The following is a 20199-nucleotide window of genomic DNA, read 5'->3' as shown; positions in this document are numbered from 1 at the left end:
GCTACAGGCATTTCATTTTCCTTTCTTTTTGGTACTGCGGCTTCAAATGCTGGCTGTACTTTATACCTGGAGGACATCTGGGGATGTTCAGCTGCCGTCTGAGTGCTGATGGTCCTGCTCAAGACACCTCAGACAGGCGCTAAGCTCCCCAGCTGAAGGAACTGAGCTTTATTTCTATTTCGCGCCCATCACCAAACACGGACGAGAATTTAACTACTGAGTTAACATGGGCTTCAAAACAAAGACTGAAAGCTCCCATGCCCACCCTGCACCCCCATGAGCCTGGGAACTCACGGGCACAGTGGATCCATCCTTCTCCATCTTCTGACACGGTTCCTTCTCAGTGCCTAAAACACAGAGGGTCATTTTTATAGTCATCACAAGAGGTGGGTCCCTTCCTTCCCACTGAGAGACTCCGGGAAACCCCAGTGTGGGCCTGGAAGGACATCTATGGACCCCTAAACCCCAGTATCTCAAGACCCTTAAAGGCACACTACATCTTGTTGACCGCTGTGCTATGTTCAAAGTCCAGAACGCCCAGAGGAAACAGAGCTCAGGGCCAGTCCGCCACAGGCAGAATCGTGTCCTCAAGTGGAGAGAACGGCAAGACTGCCCCCTTGTGTCCATTAAGAGTTTTGCAAATGAGCTGTACTAACCACAGCATCATTTCACAAAAAGGAAATAGTAACACTGCTGCAGCTGCTGCTGCCACGTCGCTTCAGTCATGTCGGACTCTATGCAACCCCACAGACGGCAGCCCAACAGGCTCCACCGTCCCTGGGATTCTCCAGGCAAGAACACTGGAGTGGGCTGCCATTTCCTTCTCCAATGCATGAAAGTGAAAAGTGAAAGTGAAGTTGCTCAGTCGTGTCTGACTCTTAGCGACCCCATGGACTGCAGCTTACCAGGCTCCTCCGTCCATGGGATTTTCCAGGCAAGAGTACTGGAGTGGGGTGCCATTGCCTTCTCCAATAGTAACATTGAAAAGTATTTTATTACCGAATTGAGGAGAGAATCTAAACTCCAGCCCTGAAGGGTACCATCAATGGAATTAATGTAGCAGATCAAAAAAAAACCTCTAAATTTTGATGCCTGGAAACGCAATATCCTCTCCACACCCTTTAAGTTGGTTTCGTCATTCTTACTCTACCACAGGAATCAACATTTACAAAAAACCAACACTATGCCTTTTCTAATGAAGGTATACCCATCTGCCGAAGAAAAATTTAAAATATGGAAAAACACACAAAACGCTAAAGCTACAATCCTCCACCTACAATCACAAATTATTATTTTAGGGCACTGTCAAGAGTGAATTATTCAGAACACAAATGGGACCATTGGTATTCCACTTAAAAACCTTATAGTCAAAAGCCCTAATTCCTCAGGACAATCCTGCCTCGAGTCCCCACTTGCCCAGGACTCACGGAGAACTGCGAGCATTTTAGCCGTGCAGCAGGTTCCTTCCCATCCCCGTGAGAGATTCCCTGGGGCAGCTGTGCCTATGTACCCATCAGGACCCAGCCCAAAGGTGGCCCCTGGGAACAGCTCAAGCATGGTGCACTCACACCCTCCCACGCCATGCAACTGGGCCTCTGCTCACTACTCAGGCATCAACAGAGTTAACAGGAGTAGCTGTTCTGTTAGCAGAACCCTGGCTCTGTAAGCTTCTGCCAAAGGAATCTCCTCCTAGTGAGGGGAGGGCGTAATTCAACAGATATGGACAAGTCCCCTACACTAGGGAAAACGTGGAAGATGAATCATTCATTCACAGTCCTTAACCTCAAGGAGTTATCAAAGATGACCTTCTGTAACTACTACACGGAACGGGAACGGAAGAAGAAACGCAGTGGGAACCAAGTGACTTTTCTGAGAGACCTGCAAGGAGGGGCAGAATTTCTACAGGGTGAGGGTGCAGAAGAGTGTTTCATACATAAGAAATAAGTGTGGGCATGAGTCCTCGGGGTGAGCCTGAGTAACAGCCAAAGGGGCACAGGGGGAAAAGGCAAAAAGGGTCTTTGGGGAAAATGTCAAAGCAGAAAGAGGCCTGGGAAGAAATCTGGAACAGTCCTTGAAGTGTTTATTTTACAGACGGGAAACTGAGATCTGGATAGGGGTGGCGGTGGTGGTGGCTGGGGAGATAACTCTTGCGAAGTGCAGATTTCCACCTGCTTCTCTGATTTGATAGATCATGATCTTTTAAAATCTAAGTATAAAAGCCTCACATTAAATTACGTTGCTGAAGATACTGAGTTTCCAATAATGGTTAATGAAGTCAGGATCATGGTGCCAAGCACTTCACAAGTCAAGGTTAAGGCCACAGATACAATCTGGGACCTGGCAAAGGGCCTCGGATCTAGAATGTTCTAAGGTGGAAAACAGTAAGAAGCTTCAGCATAGGGAACTACCTGCACTGCCTGATATAAAACAGATAAACAATAAGGACCTACTGCATGGCACAGGGAACTATATTCAATGTCTTGTAATAACCTATATTGGAAAAGAATCTGAAAAATACATATATATACACACACACATATTACATATATATATAATTGAATCACTTTGTTGTATAGCTGGAGGCAACACAACATTGTAAATCAACTGCAATTTAAAAAAAAAGAACACTATCTAGTGAGGAGATGTGACTTACTATGCATAAAGCACTCTAACCTGCGCCTACACGTGGAAGTAATTATGTTAGTTACTACTATTTCTATACATGAAACAAGGAACTCAAAAATCACAACATGGTTGCAGATCACTACATTGGAAGCTGTGGCCAGACTGAAATAAATTATTTAAAGAAATCAAGCAGTCCCATACACGAGTGTCTCCGCACACTCTGTCACACTTATCCACATGTTGCCTGGCATTCCACGGATGCCCCTTGGTGTCTCCTCTCCAGGCAAAGAAGCAAAGCACAGACCAGCAGTCTAACCTATCCTTTGGGGGCCCAGTTCTCCAGTCGCTCTAAGCTGCCTCCTTGCCCTAGGCTTCCAGGCATTTTTATGCTTATGTAATTAAGAAAGATGAAGATTTGCTTCCGTACCTGCTTCAGAGGATGAAAACGCATGATTTATGGCAGACACGGGAACATTGGAACATTCAAAGTACTCCAGGTCGTCCTCTGGCTCACCTTTCCCCTCGGCCCCAGTGGGTTTCTGACCCGATGACGTGGATGCCAGCTTCTCCTCATCGGTAGCATGACCGTCCCTATTAGAAATGTCTGCGATCTGGGAGATCACTGCTTCTTCATCCTGAGAAAGGCAACAGAGGCGATGCTGCCATTTAGGAGGGAAACTAACACGTCAGGAACAGCAAAGCAGCCGCCATACTATACGATGCTCTCCACGGACCTGGGCACCAACCAAGGAAGAAGCTGTAGCCTCTGAACCATGGAAGGTGTATTTTCTAGGGATTACGCTCTGTGATTCAACTCCAGGGTTTGAAAAATTAGGCTTTTCTAGCCTAAATTATAAGAAAGAAGTTTAAGTGGCCGAAGGCAGTGGTCTTCATATTTTTTGCTCCAATAGTTACTAAATTACTTGGGAAAATTTGTGTAATCCATTGTATTTTCAGGTGTCATCTAGAACCTTTCAGTATGAGTTTAAACAGTCACAAAGGATATAATATCTGCTATATATTATTTATTTGCTTATTTATCTTTCCTTCCAGTTTTATTCAGATGTAATTGACATACAGTACTATATAACTTGAAAATGTACAGCATAATGACCTTACAGACGTCAAGAAATTATTACAGTAAGTTCAGAGAAAATCTATCCTCTCATATCAATACAAAATTAAGGAAAAAAATTTTGTTCTATTTCAAATATTGATTTTGCTTATTAATTCAATTTAGTTACTCTAGTGATCCAATACATTATCATCTATTTAAAATTGAACATAAATATGCTCTTAATGGTCAGAAATTTACATCATTCCTTTTCCTCTATAAATTTGTATTTCCTCTCTACTTCCATTAAGAAATTATCCCAAAGAAATGTATTTGCATGCTTGAAAGTCTCTTGAAGTTCTGCTATTACATTTATTAAAAAAAATTTTTTTTCTACAAGCCTAAGTCTTTAAGTGTCAACATTTTTTTTCTTCTGGAGAGTTATTTCATTTACAAATGTACAATTTATTCTAAAAATATTAGTGTTTGTAAGTACAATCAAACACAAAAGTAAATTTTTTAAAAATGGAAATTATAACATTTTGTTGCACCAATCTTAAAAGTAATTTTACAAAGTAATATGTGTTATTTTTCCGAAACAAGTCCAAGGTAAATTTTTCATGTGGATAGTTTTCAAATGATCCTACTATACAGCACAGGGAACTCTGCTCATTGTTATGTGGCAGCCTGCATGGGAAGGGAGTCTGGGGAAGAATAGATACATGAAATATGGATGGCTGAGTTCCTTTGCTGTCTACCTGAAACCATCACAACATTGTCAATTGGCTTTATTCTAATGTAAAATAAAAAGTTTAAAAACAAAGGCAAACAAACTAAAAAAAGGTAAAATTTTCATGGTTCTTTTTGCCTGCTCTTTAGCAGCATTTAAAGTAGATAGTTCATACATTTGTAATAGATGAAAAATCAAATTGCAAATCTTTTCTTTAATTTTAAACTATGTACCAAGTTTTTGGTCCTGTGTAAGTTCACCTTAAAATGCATTCTATTAATCAATGAATGTATTTCTGTAATGGTTATATTGAAATAAAATTTTAAAAAGGAAAAATAAAGCATCTCACTGCAATCAAACGGGCCTGGGTTTGGGGGGGTTTATTTGTGTTTCCCAATTAATTCATATAGTCAAGGATAAATATTTACTGCTAGAATAAAGCAAAGGTCAGCATCAATTTTATTCCTGCTTTCCATTTTTATAATCAATCAATAAATAAGTTAAATAGAAGAAAGTTTGATAACAGAAACGTCTCAATTCTTTGAACCCCTTTCCAAGTTATGTACCAAGAAATTCTATCATCAATAATTTTCTTTTTAATGGAAATATAAGTGACATATATCACTGTGTCAAAAGTTATTTTTAATCATGTATCAGCTGACAATTCAGGTTCTCCTATTTGGTGGAAAGCAATGAACTGGAAAACCATCTGACTTTTAAAAATATATTATCCAGTCATTGCAGTCAATCACCTTAAAACTTACACCAACATTTCAAATCCCTCTTTGGTGCTCAGAGGTTCCATATCCAATAGTACAACAAGACGGAGAATGGGTGAGAAGGAACTTTTCCCCCAAAAAAGTGGGAACAAAGTAACTGTGAAGGAATAGGGCCCTTTCTCAGATCCACTTAGGAAGTCAAGGGACTGGGAATCGGCTTCCTTAAAGCGGAGTACTCAGATCCCACTGGAAAAATCTTCATTAGCCACCACCCTCATGAGGAACACTGGTCTAAGAGATAAGCTGATGAAAGGGACAGACTTACCTGAGAACACCCATCCAAAGCAAGAGACTGGGCTTCATATTTCTTCACCTTACAGCCACTCCTGGGGGAAAAACAAACAGAACACCAGGCTGGTTTGGCATCACACGGATAAGCTCCCAAGCCGTGAGATGGAGCAGATAGCGGTGTGTGCAGAAACCAGCCAAAGCGCACAGCCCCACACGAGTCACACCGCCACACGCCAGAGACGGGAACACCTTGGCGCCTCTGAATCCTCTCCCGAGAGACAGGGCAAGCGAAAACTGTAATTCAGTGATCCCCTCGCTTGTTTCTGCGGGATGCTAAACACTGGCTCTCAGGCCCCTATGGTTTTTAACTGCAACAGCGTTCCCAAGAGCAGCCCCAGCACCTAGACACGGCGGGTCACGTGATCCGCGCTCACCTGGTTTTGACAGTCACCAGAAAAATTACCACGCCGGACCACATTCTTTAAAAATTCTTTATTGTGCTAAAAGCCACAGAAGTCTGGTAAGACAGCTCCAGACCTGTGTGCTCACAGAGGGCTGTGGGCAACAGAAAATATGAAGATAAAAATATCTGAGCAATCTGTTACCACAGTAGTAAGATAGAAAATGAACATCATGGCCGGTACTGGGGACACTCACACCGCCCGCTATGTTTAAACTTGCATGTAATTTGTGATCTGAAGACTAGTCCAGATTCCGTTCTGCTTTAATGAACCTAAAACTTCCAATACCACCACTCTGACCCACCCACCCCCATCACCAAATTGCAAGTTCTTCTCGTTCTGTGGGACAAAAACAAAGACCAGCATAGACGGTACCAGAATATGGGGCCCCCACCTCGTCAGTGCCTGATTTTCTTTCCTAATGCCTGAGTGTCACCCTGCTACCAAACTCAAGCTGAGCTGACTCAGGAAAATGTATCCCCTGTGCTCCGAGGCGGCATCCTATCAAAAAAGTCAACTGTTCCTGACACTAAACAGCCCAGCAGTTCCTCAAACCACCGTGGGGATGACCAGGCGGCCAAGCCAGCACGCAGCATCACAGCGCCACACGGGGCGTGCCAAGCCAGGGACGCAAGCTCTCGCACCTAAGGTGGGAGGGCCTGTCTCCAAGCCTTTGGGTACAGATGGCAAGGCTAAGCTGACTCATGAAGTGGCAAATGAAATGCGAAAAGTCATCAGAAGATTCAACTCAGAAAGGGAAGCCAACATGCTGTGGAGGAGATGGTCCAGGGAGGGCGGGGGAGGAACTGCCAAGGGTCCTGAGGGAGCCAGAAACAGCAGGAGTACTTACAACAGAAAACAGAGAAATTTCACTTGTTCAGTAGTCCTGATGCACCAACAAAATTCGAGACGGGAAAGAGACAGACAGATGGAGAAAAAAATCATGTAAAGCCTGGAATATTTATCTCTAGTCTGGCAGACGTAAAGGCTGCAAAGTTCTATGAGATGAGACAGAAATTATAAATGTCAGATTTGTCAATATGACCACTAGTGAGTGAATGACTCTCAGGAGTAAGAGAGTGGTGGAAACACTCAGAAATGCCACATGGTCAAATTTAAGGATGAAAAGTAAACCAAATAGTTGTAAATGTAAAAAAAATAACATTACTGCTGAGTATGTTTACTCTTAAATGTCTAGTCATCCAGATTAAAGACAATCAATGCATGAATAAAAATATAATTGAAAATATATCTGCTTATACCTGTCAGTGTCTATCACTAAGAAACTCAAAGTGACTTACCTAATTTATCTTATTTGCCCGACAAAATCCCAATCATAGGATGATCTTTTTCATTTTTTATTTCATTTTTATTATACAACAGTGACTCTATTTCCCTGTGCTATACCTTAGGTCTCTGCTGTTTATTTTATATATAGGAGTGTGTATCTGTTAATCCCAAACTTCTAATTTATCCCTGTTCCCCCACCTTTCCTCTGTGGAAGACTGTTTTCTATGTCTGTTGGTCTACACCTGTTTTGTAAATAAATTCATTTGTATCATTTTTTCAGATTTCACATACTAAGTGATGTCATATGATATTTGTCTTCCTCTATCTGCAAAGTCAGTGAGATTTTGATAGACTTGGCCAAGAAGATTTAAATATTATTTGAAATTTTAAAAAAATAAGTTAAAATTAAAAAGATTAGTAAAGAAACTTTAGCATGCATTAAACTGTCTTTATACTGGATGTCTATATTACAGGAGAAGAATCTGAGATGTTAGTCGTATCATCTTTTAAGAAGTCACACAAGGACCCTGTTATCAGAACCTTGAACTCTCTTCTAGGTGCTATCTATTTCTACCTGTTTACTTCCACTCTTTTCTACAATAATGGAATCTGCTAAATAAACCCCCAGAGTTACACAACAGGTCAAGCATCTTTCTCCTGTGGAAAGGAGGAGGCAAGAGTCTTAGTTGCATACGAGTTTGTGTTTTTTTTTTTTTTTTTTAATACATAAGGTATTTTAGACCAAGAAATTCATTCATCAAAAACAGAATGGGGTATTGTAAAGTAAAATAAAGTAAAAATAAAAATTAAAAAAAAAAAACAGAATGGGAGGAAAATGCTAGCAAGTGAGGAAAGTATGGCTGGGAGAGGGTACTTCTTGCTACTGAAAACCAGATGTAAGATAAACTTTCCTCCCTTTGGATTTAGTTTTATGCCACATGAATGCACAGGCTATACACCTTCAATGAGCGACTAAAAGAGAGGCTCCCAATGAGCCCTTATCGACCCTGAGAGGTAGGGTCAACTGATGTTTAGAGGACCCCATATTAGAAAGCACCTAGGCAAAGACCTGGCCATCGCATCCCCCAGGCCACAGGTAACTAGATACAGGTAACTAACCTGAGCCACAGAAGAGCATCCTGAGGACAGCTGATCAATATTTTTTGGCAACTGTTTAACTGCCTGTCTGGCTCAGCAACCACTTAACAATCAAAAGAACAGCGTAAGAACAGATGACCTTTCATATTCTGAGGCTGTTAAAGAGGTGAGTCAGATTCAGGCAACTGGTTAAAAGATTCTTGATTCTTTTTGGAAACTCACTTCCTTACTGATAAGAGCCAGAAGTCTGACCAGGAGATGTAAGAATTCACAGTAGCTCTGAGTGGTAGGTTTGTTTTCAATAGGAATCACAGCTTTCCGTTCAAGTGAAAAGACTTCTATATGCCCCTTCCCCCAGGTTACTGACACTACACGGGCACCCTGCAGCCCTGGGAGCTTTGTTCCATCCAGAGAATCTGCAGACGGTGGCTGGCACTGATCCCTGAGTTCTATGACACCCCACAGCTCAGACAGGATTTCTGAAAACCATCAGACCTCTTCCTGCCTAGCTCATGATATTCTTTTTTTTTTCTTTTTAAAAGCAGGAAAAAACATATCCAAGGTTAGGGGGTAAAGAACTCAGCTGAATAAGCTGAGGATTCAGAAGCAAGGCAGACATCTATAAAGGAGACCTCTGGCATCTCTGATTCCACAGCAGAGTCAGGCACAACAGTGAAGGCTGCGTCAGAGGCTACAAGCTGTGTGTCTGCCCCAGGGGGCCTCCCCCCAAACCAAAAGCAGTGGCCAGACTCTCAGAGAGGACACAGAACACAATGCCCACGCCCGGCCCCACTCACGTTATTAAACGCGACTTGGCCTTCTTGGGTGATTCTAAGATTTCATTAACTTGATTACCGGCGGGAGAACCAAAGTCACCGCTGGTGAAAGTCATACTGGGTTTAAAGGGATCTTCGGACTCGTCAAAGTGGTCCGGGTCAAAGCAGTAGGAGCCCTGGGCGGAGAGCGGGGGCGAGTGCTGCCGCGCCAGGGGGCCGCCACAGGGCCGCAGGGTGGGGCTCGCCCCGGGGCCCGGCTCCTGAGGCGCCTTGGCGCCATGAACCTGCGGCATGACTCTGCTGCCCGGTTTCCGGCCAGGCTTCCTCGGGAGGGCTCTCCTGGACTCCACGGTCTCCGCGTCTTCGACGAAATCGAACTCGCGTTGCAGCAGGGGGCTCCTCCCATCCCCCGGCCGCTCGGCCCCCGAGTCGTGGGCATCTCCGCCTGGCGTTTCCATCATCTCAGGGGCACATTTCTGGCTTCCGGCCTTCCCATCCTCCCCGTCGGGACGCACACCCTCCAGGGCAGGGGCTGCTTCCGAGAGCTCGCCACCCAGCGCCTTCTTCCGCAGGGGCACGGGCCGCGGCTTCCGCAGGCGGCTCCGGCCAGCCCCGGGCTCTGGACGTGGACTGCCCGCCCTGGGGTCAGCTTCCAGGGTGGCGCCGGCGGTCATGGCTTCGCTGTCTTGCACGCCCGCGGCTGGGCCGAGGAGCACGGCTATGCCAGACGCCCCGGGGACGTCCCCGCAGTTCCTGGATTCTATGGAAAACGGCCTCACGACGGAGATCTTGCTGGCGTCATGTTCGGGCTCTTCTCTGAAATCCTTGACTGGGCGAGGCCCGCCGGCGGGCGACACTGCCTCCGGCCCTGAGGGTCGAGAAGCGGCCGCAGATGAACAGCTTCCAACCACTTCAGCCACCAGCTCTTCGTCCTCTTCTTGTGAGTCTGAAACTAAACACAAAAGCCGTCGGTTAACAGATGACCTTTTCGGCATTAGTGAATCTTCTCTACTAGCGGAAGCCACGCAGACAGATGGCAGGCTCTTCCCATTCTGCTTTTACAAGCATCCCTAAGGTTCTGTATGGATGGTGGTGAGGCCTGAAAGGGGAGACTTGGTGCTACGCTCTAAAGGGTGCCTGTGTATTACCCAAGTCATGATAATCTACTAGGACTTCCTCGGTGTTTGGTGGCTAAGACTGCACACTTCCACTGCAGGGCACATGGTTCAGTCCCTGGAACTAAAGATAGCCCATGCTACGCACTTCGGCCAAAAAAAAAGTTATACAAATAGTAATTATACCAAACAGAGCTATTTGAGAAAAGGTGAAGATCATGGGCCCTCTGCAAAGCATATTAAAATTATGCTGAAATTCCACAGGTTAAAACAACTGGTTTGGAAGAAGCTTTGGACCCTGACAGCTCACAAACAGGGATCTCATCTGGCATGGACATGGTTCCCAGGCACTGCCTGAGAGGTTCAGGGTCTGGATTTTATGCAGCAAATGGATTTTAATCTCTGGATGTTAAAAATAAGAATTCCTTCTTCCCCAGGATAGAATTTAAATAACTGGACTGTTTTAAAATTAAATGAAACACTCATCATGGTCTGCTGAGAATAACTTCTCTGTACATGTAAAAACCAAAAGAAGCAAATAAAAAAGCTAATTAGGAAAAGCAGAGATAGCAAAGTGGTTTCAGGAACAAACAGTCCTTATTTTACTAAGACACAAATCATAAAAAAGTTTTATGTCTTTAGAAGCTTTGTCTCTCAAAGTTTTACGTCTTTAGAAGCTTTGTCTCTCAGCTGGCCAGGAATTCTCTCAAATCATTTGTGAAAATGAAAGATCCTTTTTAATTGGGGTCAGTCCATCCTAAAGGAGATCAGTCCTGGGTGTTCATTGGAAGGACTGATGCTGAAGCTGAAATCCCAATACTTTGGCCACCTCATGCGAAGAGTTGACTCATTGGAAAAGACCCTGATGCTGGGAGGGATCGGGGGCAGGAGGAGAAGGAGACAACAGAGGATGAGATGGCTGGATGGCATCAGTGACTCGATGGACATGAGTTTGGGTAAACTCCGGGAGTTGGTGATGGACAGGGAGGCCTGGCGTGCTGCAGTTCATGGGGTCGCAAAGAGTCGGACATGACTGAGCGACTGAACTGAACTGAAGGAGAAACACTGCTACCAAAAAGTTGTGTAAATGAGGGTATTTCTTAAAAGCACAAATTAAGATAGTGTTTTCCTGACTTAGGCATCTGAAGTGACAATAGAGTAGCAGCAAAAACCGAGTAAACTGGTTATTATCATAGTATCTCATGATTTGACAAAAACTCAGAAATGACCATCTTGTCATACTTCCTAATCGTAATCCAGGATCAAAGAGCTGAGTATCACTGGGAGAGGTTTTGAAAGCACTCACACATCTTTTTACATGATTCCTTTGTGGTTGGAACTGGGCAGTGCATTTACAAACTTTTCTGCACAGATACTTCAGATATTCTACTAATGTTCAATATATCTTGTTCTTTTTTTTTTTTTTGTCTTGTTCTTAAAGATATATTTAACTGTTATTAATGCTCGTCAAGGCTATGGTTTTTCCAGTAGTCATGTATGGATGTGAGAGTTGGACTGTGAAGAAAGCTGAGCACCGAAGAATTGATGCTTTTGAACTGTGGTGTTGGAGAAGACTCTTGAGAGTCCCTTGGACTGCAAGGAGATCCAACCAGTTCATTCTAAAGGAGATCATCCTGGGTGTTCTTTGAAGGAATGATGCTAAAGCTGAAACTCCAGTACTCTGGCCACCTCATGGGAAGAGTTGACTCATTGGAAAAGACTCAGATGCTGGGAGGGATTGGGGGCAGGAGGAGAAGGGGACGACAGAGGATGAGACGGTTGGATGGCATCTCCGACTCAATGGACATGAGTTTGAGCATGCTCCAGGAGTTGGTGATGGATAGGGAGGCCTGGCATGCTGCAGTTCATGGGGTTGCAAAGAGTCGGACACGACTGAGCGACTGAACTGAACTGAACTGAATGCTGGAATTTAAAAAAAATTTACTTTTATTGGCTGAATCAGGTCTTAGTTGCAGCATGTGGGATCTAGTTCCTTGACCAGGGATTGAACCTGGGACCCCTGCATTGAGAGTGCAGAGTCTTTGTCACTGGACCATCAGGAAAGTCCCCAATACTGGAATTTTTAATAAAACTCTCAATGTGTGGTATCTCGGATTGAACATACTTCAAAAGGATTTTCTTTTAAAAGACAAAGCCAGTGTGGCAAAATCTTGGTAACTGTTGAATCCAGGGCTGGGTAAATTGGAGTTTTCATTGTACTATTTCCTCTATTGTATATGCTTGAAATCTTGCAAAATAAAAAATTTCAAAACTCAACTGCCTTACACACAGAATTCTAACAAAAACATTTTAAAGTGTACTGACAATTTAACTTGCGTGCATATAGATTCTCTAATCTCTTTCTACATATTTGAGCTGTGATGAGGGTGTTACTGATTGTTTCTCTGTGCTGATGGGAGGTAGGTACACAAGTAACAGTGAAAACATGCCATCAAAAACCCAGGGCTGCAAAAAGCTACATGTGACAGTCTTGGTTAGAAGCCAGGCTGGGTTTGGGCACGCCTGCTCATACCCTAGCATCAGTCGGTTGAAAAAAATAAAGTCTTTATTATCACAAAGTACAGAAAGTGACTACTTATTTTACATGAGCCACAGAGAGTGTTTAAGCAGATTTACTTATAAATCAGATTTATGTTCTCAACATCTCTAGCTGAAATGCAGGGAAGGGATGGAAGGAGGTCAAAAAAGGAACAAACAGAACCACCAGTGTGTTATTCTGGGGCTTTGATTAGGGCGGTGCTAATGGAAGGGAAGAGACGTGCACAGCAACTGAGAAAATGAGGTGAGACGGAGAAGGCTTGTGAGGCGCTGGATGCAGAGCTGAAGGAGGAGGAGGCATCAGAGGTGGCATGTATGTTTCCCGCTCGTGAAACAGGATGGTGCTACTACTCAGTGAGACTTGGGGGTACCAGCCAAGGAGCTTGGAACTGTTGGAATGGGGCTCAAGGTCGGCCCCTGGACACTGAGAGCTGTCTGGGACCCTGAAGCAGAGAAGCTGAGTAGGAAGTGAGTAAGTGAGCACAGAGAAATCTAAGCTGTGATGAGTACGGGACATAACTGAAGTGATGACGTTCATGTCATTACCTTCAAAGTCACACTGGATGCTACAAAACTGAAAGGTATCTCCCTTCTACACACTTTCATCTTTGAGCCTTAGCATATTTTATTCTAAATTTTTAGATAGAAGCTGATTATCTTTTTCTCTCAAAAGAAGGTAAACCTAAAAAAGATTAAACAAAAACTTGAAGTGTATCTTCTGTCAATTAAAAGTAATGCTATTAATAATGACATCTGTATCTTTATTAATAACAATACAATGTCAGCTACATAAGAACATGTCCACACATCTTTAAGATGCTTACTGAAACATCTGTGACATGCTATCTGGAATTTGTTTTAAAAATAACTGAAGTAATAAAACAGAAGAAAAATAAGATGAGGGGACGATGGGACCAAGTCTGAGAAAATCTGGACAATGATTTAACCCGGGAGGTAGGAACACAGAGGCTCCGCTTTTCCATATGACGTTGGGAGCTGAGGACAATCAAAGAAACACCGTCTTTTGTTCCACAACTTCTCTCCCAATCTCCCCTTGCCATTGAGACTTTCGTTTATGGCTGGTCTCTCTCATGGGAGCCCTGTCCTCTGTGTTCTTCCCCCACAGGCTGGAGATCAGTTGAGGGGAAGGGTGAGGCTGAGACAGGAGAGGACAGTGTCTCCAGCCCAGTGGCCCTGTCCCTTCTGGCAACATTTGGTCTTCATTTCCTGATTCCTTCACCATCAATCCCGCACCTCCCAAAGATGGAGGAAAGACCTCTGGAGTCACCTTCTGAGTCTCTCCTAGCTTTCTACTTCTGTCCTAGTCTCCCCTATTAGCAAAGGCAGGGCCTTCCCACTTCCCACCCCCCTCCACTTGCCTCTACTCCTCCAGACCCCACCCTTCCCCATGTCCACCGGCCATGAGGGATGAGGGATGAGGACGGATATGCCTTCGCAACCTGGGGACACCTGGAGGGCCGCTGCATCCTAGAGCATACCACCTGGCAAGGCGGAGGGGAAGGCAGACAAGACCCCTCATCTGAATTCACTCCCCTAGTCTGAGCAGAAGACCCCCACCCCAGCATTTCTTGTCCAACTCTAGGCAGGTACCAAGTGGGCAAACCTGCCCATCCTAAGTGCACTCCCTGCAGGCCCCAGCCTGGTCTAGCATCATCAGTCACCAGGACAGAGCACCACGGGGCAGGAGGTGAGGGTGGTGGGGGGTAGGAGGACGGGGAGGGCAGCTCAATGATTTAAGCCAGGGTGGGGAGTTTGTGAAAATGTAAAAGCTAAACCCAACCTTCTCACCTAACTTGAAGTGATACGTCTGAGTGACGTTTTATTTGCATTTATACTCTCCGTCAGCAAGCGTCCCGGTGCCAGCTGACACCCCCTACCTGGGGCTGCCCTAAAACAGGACCTAAAGGGCAAGCACCGAACCACTAGTAACTGGAAGAAGTAAAACAGCCAGCGTCCTCAGGCTCCGGGTAGGTCTCCCACTGGTTAGCATGAGTTCTAACTTCGGTCTTCAGTCCTGGCTTTCATCTCAAAGCCTGTTATGTAACTAACCTCTATTCATCCTTCCATTTTTACGCAAATTCTGCTCTCCTTCAGAACCTTCCTCCCAGGGGCGCTGATAAGCTCTATCCCTGGAATGAGTCTCATGCGTTTGGATGACTCTGACAAGCACGGCACTGCCTGGCGGCATGGTGAACAGAGAGAGATGAGATCAGTGGATGATTTCAAAGCAAACACTGAGGAAATCCAAAAATAGACCGACATTTCCACTTCTGCCACGTCTGTTGCTGTTAATCAAACTCTTCCTTTCAACAAGCACCCTCCCCTAGATCTAAATGTGTGATGCACCCATGGGTGCTCTAACACAGATGCCTTTTATGCTTATTCAGGATGTAGGCTAGTCTCTTGTAAAAAGGGATCTTCCCTTCCCCAGCCCCCACCCTGCCTTTATAATACTTTTAAAAGAAAAGGCACAGAATGCCAAAATTCAAAAGGCTGAGGTAACAGCTTGACTTTCTGCTTTGCACTCTGGTATGATGAAAATATGGGCTTCCCTTGTGGCTCAGTGGTAAAGATCTGCCTGTAGTGCAGCAGACACAGGTTCGATCCCTGGGTTGGGAAGATCCCCTAGAAGAGGGCATGGCAACCCATCCAGTATTTTTGCCTGGAAAATCCCAGCCTTGCGGGCTGCAATCCATAGGACTGCAGAGAGCTGGACACAACTGAAGAGACTAAGCAGTAGTTGCGGCATGTTGAAAACACACTGGGTTCAAATACAAGTGTATGAAAAACCTTGAAAAGCTTTCCCCTTAGAAGAGGGGAAAATGCCATGCACAGAAAATATTTTCAAAACTCAGAAATGCATTCCGCTAGCAGATACTGAGAACCTGCTCAGCTGGCTGCTTCCACATGGATAACCTCATTTAATAGGAGGTGAACCGCAACCACTCAGAAAACATTGTATATTAACACTGCAGCTTTGGCATTTTTCTCAAATATGCTTGACTCTTCCACCTCAGATTTTAACTTTTGGGTGAAACGCTGTCAGCAAGCTCCTTTTGGATCTGCCCATCACTACTTCTGCTTCAGCTATAAGAGGTCTCTTTTACGGCTTTTTCTTTTTTGTGTGTGGACCATTTTTAAAGTATTGAATTTGTTATAGGATTGCTTCTGTTTTAGTATTTTTGGTCCTGAGGCATGTCAGATCTTAGTTCCCTGACCAGGAATGGAACCTGCACCCCCAGCATTGGAACGTGACATCTTAATCACTGGACTACCAGGGAAGTCCTCTCTCTTATGGGTTTTTATGTACTGGGCATGTGGGACTCTCCTGGTAGTCTACTGGTTAAGACTCTGTGCTTCCACTGCAGGGGGCCCGGGTTCCATCCCTGGTTAGGAAACGAAGATTCAACATGCTTTGCAGTGGGGCCAAAAATCAAAACAAACAAATACTGAACATGTAAAGAGATAAATCCACCAAAATCTGAACAGGCCTCCTGTGTCAACACACATTCCGGCCCCTTAACCTCAAAATTTAACCAGCATCTCACATCCAAGTCTAGGATGCAAGGTCTGACTCTGAGGCTAAAACAAAATCTCTGAGTACATGAAAATGAATGAATGTACAATAATTCAGGAAGAAAGGGTCTCAGATAAATGTTCAGAGGGTCCATGAAGCCCCAGAAACTCAGTGAAAGATTACATCAGAGCCTTCTCCAGGAAGAAAATCCACAGCCTTCTCCAAAGCCTAGCCTCAGAAGCCACGGAGCAGAAGCCTGTATTTCAGCAGCATGTTTAGGGCACCTCGAAGGGCTCCTCTCTTTACTTGAGAGTTACAACTTCAACTGCCTCCCCATCCACCATCCACCCTGCAATCACCGCATCGAGGTTTAAAGGACCCTTAGCTGCTGGGGAAAATATCCTAACATCAAAGAACAAAGCTCACCACCTCCCAGAACATTCCAAGGGAATGCTTCGAGTGCTGTTTTAAGCAGTTTTAAGTGTGGAATGAACCTCTGAGAGGGAACACTCACCAAAACACACATTTCAATAGTCTGTGTAAACAGGACCGATTCACTGGCTCTGCATATGTTGACATTAAGATGGGAATGATGAGGGGTTGGGGGGTGTGTGGCCAGGCCCGAAGGGGCACCGAACGTGTGGTGAAAGCTGGTGGAGGTGGTCCCGGGGCACTGGTGTGGAAGGAAGGGGCGCTGGGACAGACCACCCCATGGGAAGCCAGGCGTCCAAGGAACAGACCTGGGTGAATACTTTCCTTCTCTGGAGGGTGGTTTGGAATTGGAGGGCAGAGTAAGGGCAGGAGGCAGCCAAAACCTGACCTAAGTCCACAGAGATTTCTCCACGTTCTGCTTAAAGGAGCCCCTCACCTCCACTAACTGCCAGAACCCAAGGAGCCTGCCCTCAAGGGGCCGCCACACTGCCAGCCAGCAGGGACCCAGGGCCTGGACTGGCCCTGCAGCAGACCAGTGTCTGAGGCCCCAGGAAGACAGGTGCGCACACCAGATGAGCAGGGGACGCTGGGGTCGTGGGTGGACATCAGGAGATAGACTGCCTCCAGCAGGACTGGTACCCAGCAAGGCAACACGGTGGAGAAGAGGAGGAGGGAGTCAGGCATGGATTACTGGGTTTGCTCGGGGACAGGGGAGTTTACAAATAAGACTCATGTAATCACAAGGGAAGTTAAGGGGAACACACAGAGATGGTGTGGGAATGGAAGAAACAGGTTAATATACTAACAAAGACCAAAAAGATGTTAATTCTATCAAATGCAATATGTGACTTAGTTTGGATCCAATGTTAAAAGATATTCTAAGGAGAACTGGGGAAGCCTGATTGAACATGGCCTGGGTTGCTGCTGCTGCTGCTAAGTTACTTCAGTCATGTCCGACTCTGTGCGACCCTAGAGACGGCAGCCCGGGTTATATGATATTAATTAGGTTAACTTTACTGATATGATAACAGTCTTATGGTTAACAGGAAAAACATCTTTATGTTTAGAGATACACACTTAAATATTTAGAGAAAATGTCTCATCTTATAAATCCTTCAAAAAAAGGAGCAAGCATGGTAAAATGTTGACTGTTGTAATGGGGTGATAAATACATGCAGATTCATTATACTCTTCTATTATTACATCCTACACTTTTCATAAGATTAAAAAAATAAGAACATCTAGAAAAAACTTTGGAAGGATGTGTATTTTAAAATAGTTCATCCCTTCAATTGGGACAATGGCTTATTCTTATTATTTTTTCTCTCTTATTTATCTGTTATTTTCTACTTGGTGTCTACAATTAATAGGACTTAGGATAATTTTCCACAGCCACATACAATAATACATATTTCCGGAGAGTTCAAGACAAGTGCCCTCTCTTTCCAAGCACCCTCTGCCTCCCACCCCCAGCACAACGCTGAGGAACAGAAGCCTGGATCCCTATGATCCCACCCCCGCCAGTGCCTGGATGCGCTTGATGGCTTTTCAAACCTGGTTTCAGAAAACGACCTCCAGACACAGCCTGTCACAGAAGGACGAGAAGCAGCTTAAACACAGCGCTGGTGCACGATGCAACCAGACGAAACATTTCTCCAAGAACTGAAGCGGGAAGGATAATCACAGTCTGGCTATATCAGCAAGTGTAAAATTGGCAAGCAAACGGCAGGCGGTTTCAGGCAGAAATGGAACAGCACAGGCTGCGGGATGGAGCCGGAGGTGAGCCAGCTGTGCGACGGTAGAGGATGCGGGAGCGCCCGACGGACAGACAGATGGAAGGCAGGCCCAAGGAAACAGATGCGTTCAGTGCAGTTGTCTGCAAAGGCTCTCAGAGCGGGAGAGGGGCCTGCCCTCACTTCCTCTCTCCTGTTCCTCCTTCACACTCGGCAGTGCCTGGCATTTCTCCCCGCCCCTCCCCCACCCTCCACCCTAAAATACACACTCATTTGTTCAACTAATGACAGCAACACTGAAGTCACACTACATGGCAGGTAATTTTGCCTTGTTTTTTTTTTTTTTTTTTAACATTTATTCACTTACTTATTATTTATTTGGCTGTGCTGGGTCTCAGTTGAGGCATGTGACCTCTTAGATGTGGGATCTAGTTCCCTGACCAAGGACTGAACCTAGGCCCCTTGAATTGGGAACAGAGTCTTAACCACTGGACCACCAGGGAAGTCCCATGTCAGGCAATTTTTGAGGGTCTCCAAACTCCTTTGTCGTTCTAATCACTGCTGTGATGAACATTTTTCTACACGTATCTTCACACTAGAAGATGTAGTATAATAAGAATGGCCTTTGTCCAAGGTTCCTGGCACAGAGCTCCTAAAACCCTCAGAACTTTCCTGGATGACTGGAGTGTCATGCGACTGATAACAAGCCCCTTTTGATCACACCTGAGTTTAATGAGGTGTCTCAGGATGGAGGCCCCAGAGGGTGTCCAAATGGGACTGGTCACCGGAAAGACCAAACTCGTGATGAGAAGGTGGGAACTCTCGGGAGCTGGCGACTGGTCAGGTTATAAGAAGCCTTCGACAGTGAGAGTCACAGGGCCCCCAGGCTGGTGAACCCACAGCGGCGCTGGCGAGGTGCCTGCCCCCACCTGGCCCTGCATCTCTGCCACTCGCCTGTTTCCAGCCGCACCCTTTACAGTGAACCAGGAAGCGTATCTTCCTGAATTTTGTTTGAGTCCCAGTAGTGAATTATAGGAGCTGAGAGGGGCTTATGGGAGCCCCCTCAGAGCTGCAGCCAAGTAGAAGGGAAATGTGGGCAGCCTGGGGACCTGGGATGCACCTGCCAGCTCAGGCAAGGGCAGCCTCGATGCTAACTCAGCATTACTGCCAGACCAGGACTGGACTGAAGGACACTCAATCAGTGGGTCCAGCCCTCAGGGAATTGGTGTTTGAAAAGACACCACGTATCTGCTGTCAAAAAGAAAACCCCTCTCAACTACAAGTGCTATTTACATTTATTCACATATTTACGTATGCTAATAACCTACAGGTTGACCATGGGCAGAAGAGAAATATAGTCTTATCTAGTAGCAAGATGAAGGTTCTGTCTCTAAGTGATGGAAAAAGCAGCTTGATTCACAATTACCCAAGGCTGAGGAACTTCACAAGGGAAACCAGGCAGACACTGTGAAACATCCAGCAGTGATAACTGTGCCCGATACCCCAGGAAAAAGAACAGAGGAAAAGTCTCCCCATGGCACTGTTTACCTTTATCGCTACTAGCTGTCTGATTCCAGGCCAATGATTAAAGCAAAACTACATATTGTGGTGCAACATTAAAAACTGTGTTTGAAGTAGTTAATGACATGGAAAGATGCTGGCTATATCTTATTAGAGAAACCAGTTTCTAGACAACACTGGGACCGGAACCTTGGCTTCACTTTCAGAATGACTTATCCACAGACTGTTCACTGTGTAACGATTTTCAGGCAATAAAC

General features: G+C 45.0%; 1 protein-coding gene and 1 non-coding gene across 17 annotated transcripts in view; both read right to left on the bottom strand.

Annotated features, from left to right (window-relative positions):
* The window catches only part of TACC1 (transforming acidic coiled-coil containing protein 1), a 123666-nt gene that overhangs the window by 22117 nt on the left and 81350 nt on the right, over window positions 1-20199 (bottom strand). For 6 of the 16 annotated variants that reach the window (XM_060406924.1, XM_027962519.2, XM_027962526.2 and 3 more), the window contains 5 exons: window positions 9066-9996; window positions 6731-6766; window positions 5454-5514; window positions 3053-3260; window positions 295-347 (listed from right to left, as the gene is read on the bottom strand). In XM_060406924.1, the coding sequence (XP_060262907.1) occupies window positions 295-347; window positions 3053-3260; window positions 5454-5514; window positions 6731-6766; window positions 9066-9718 (1011 nt within the window). In that variant the 5' untranslated portion in view covers window positions 9719-9996. The remainder of the gene's footprint in view (window positions 1-294; window positions 348-3052; window positions 3261-5453; window positions 5515-6730; window positions 6767-9065; window positions 9997-20199) is intronic. The other 10 variants (XM_060406920.1, XM_027962520.2, XM_060406921.1 and 7 more) reach the window with 5 other exon arrangements.
* On the bottom strand, window positions 12150-12222 carry TRNAE-CUC (transfer RNA glutamic acid (anticodon CUC)). The gene has a single exon. It is a non-coding gene; the product is annotated as a tRNA-Glu (tRNA).

The sequence above is a fragment of the Ovis aries genome, chromosome 26 (genome assembly GCF_016772045.2).
Source record: "Ovis aries strain OAR_USU_Benz2616 breed Rambouillet chromosome 26, ARS-UI_Ramb_v3.0, whole genome shotgun sequence".
NCBI classification, from domain to species: Eukaryota; Metazoa; Chordata; class Mammalia; order Artiodactyla; family Bovidae; genus Ovis; species Ovis aries.
This window is presented reverse-complemented; position numbering and strand designations above follow the sequence as displayed.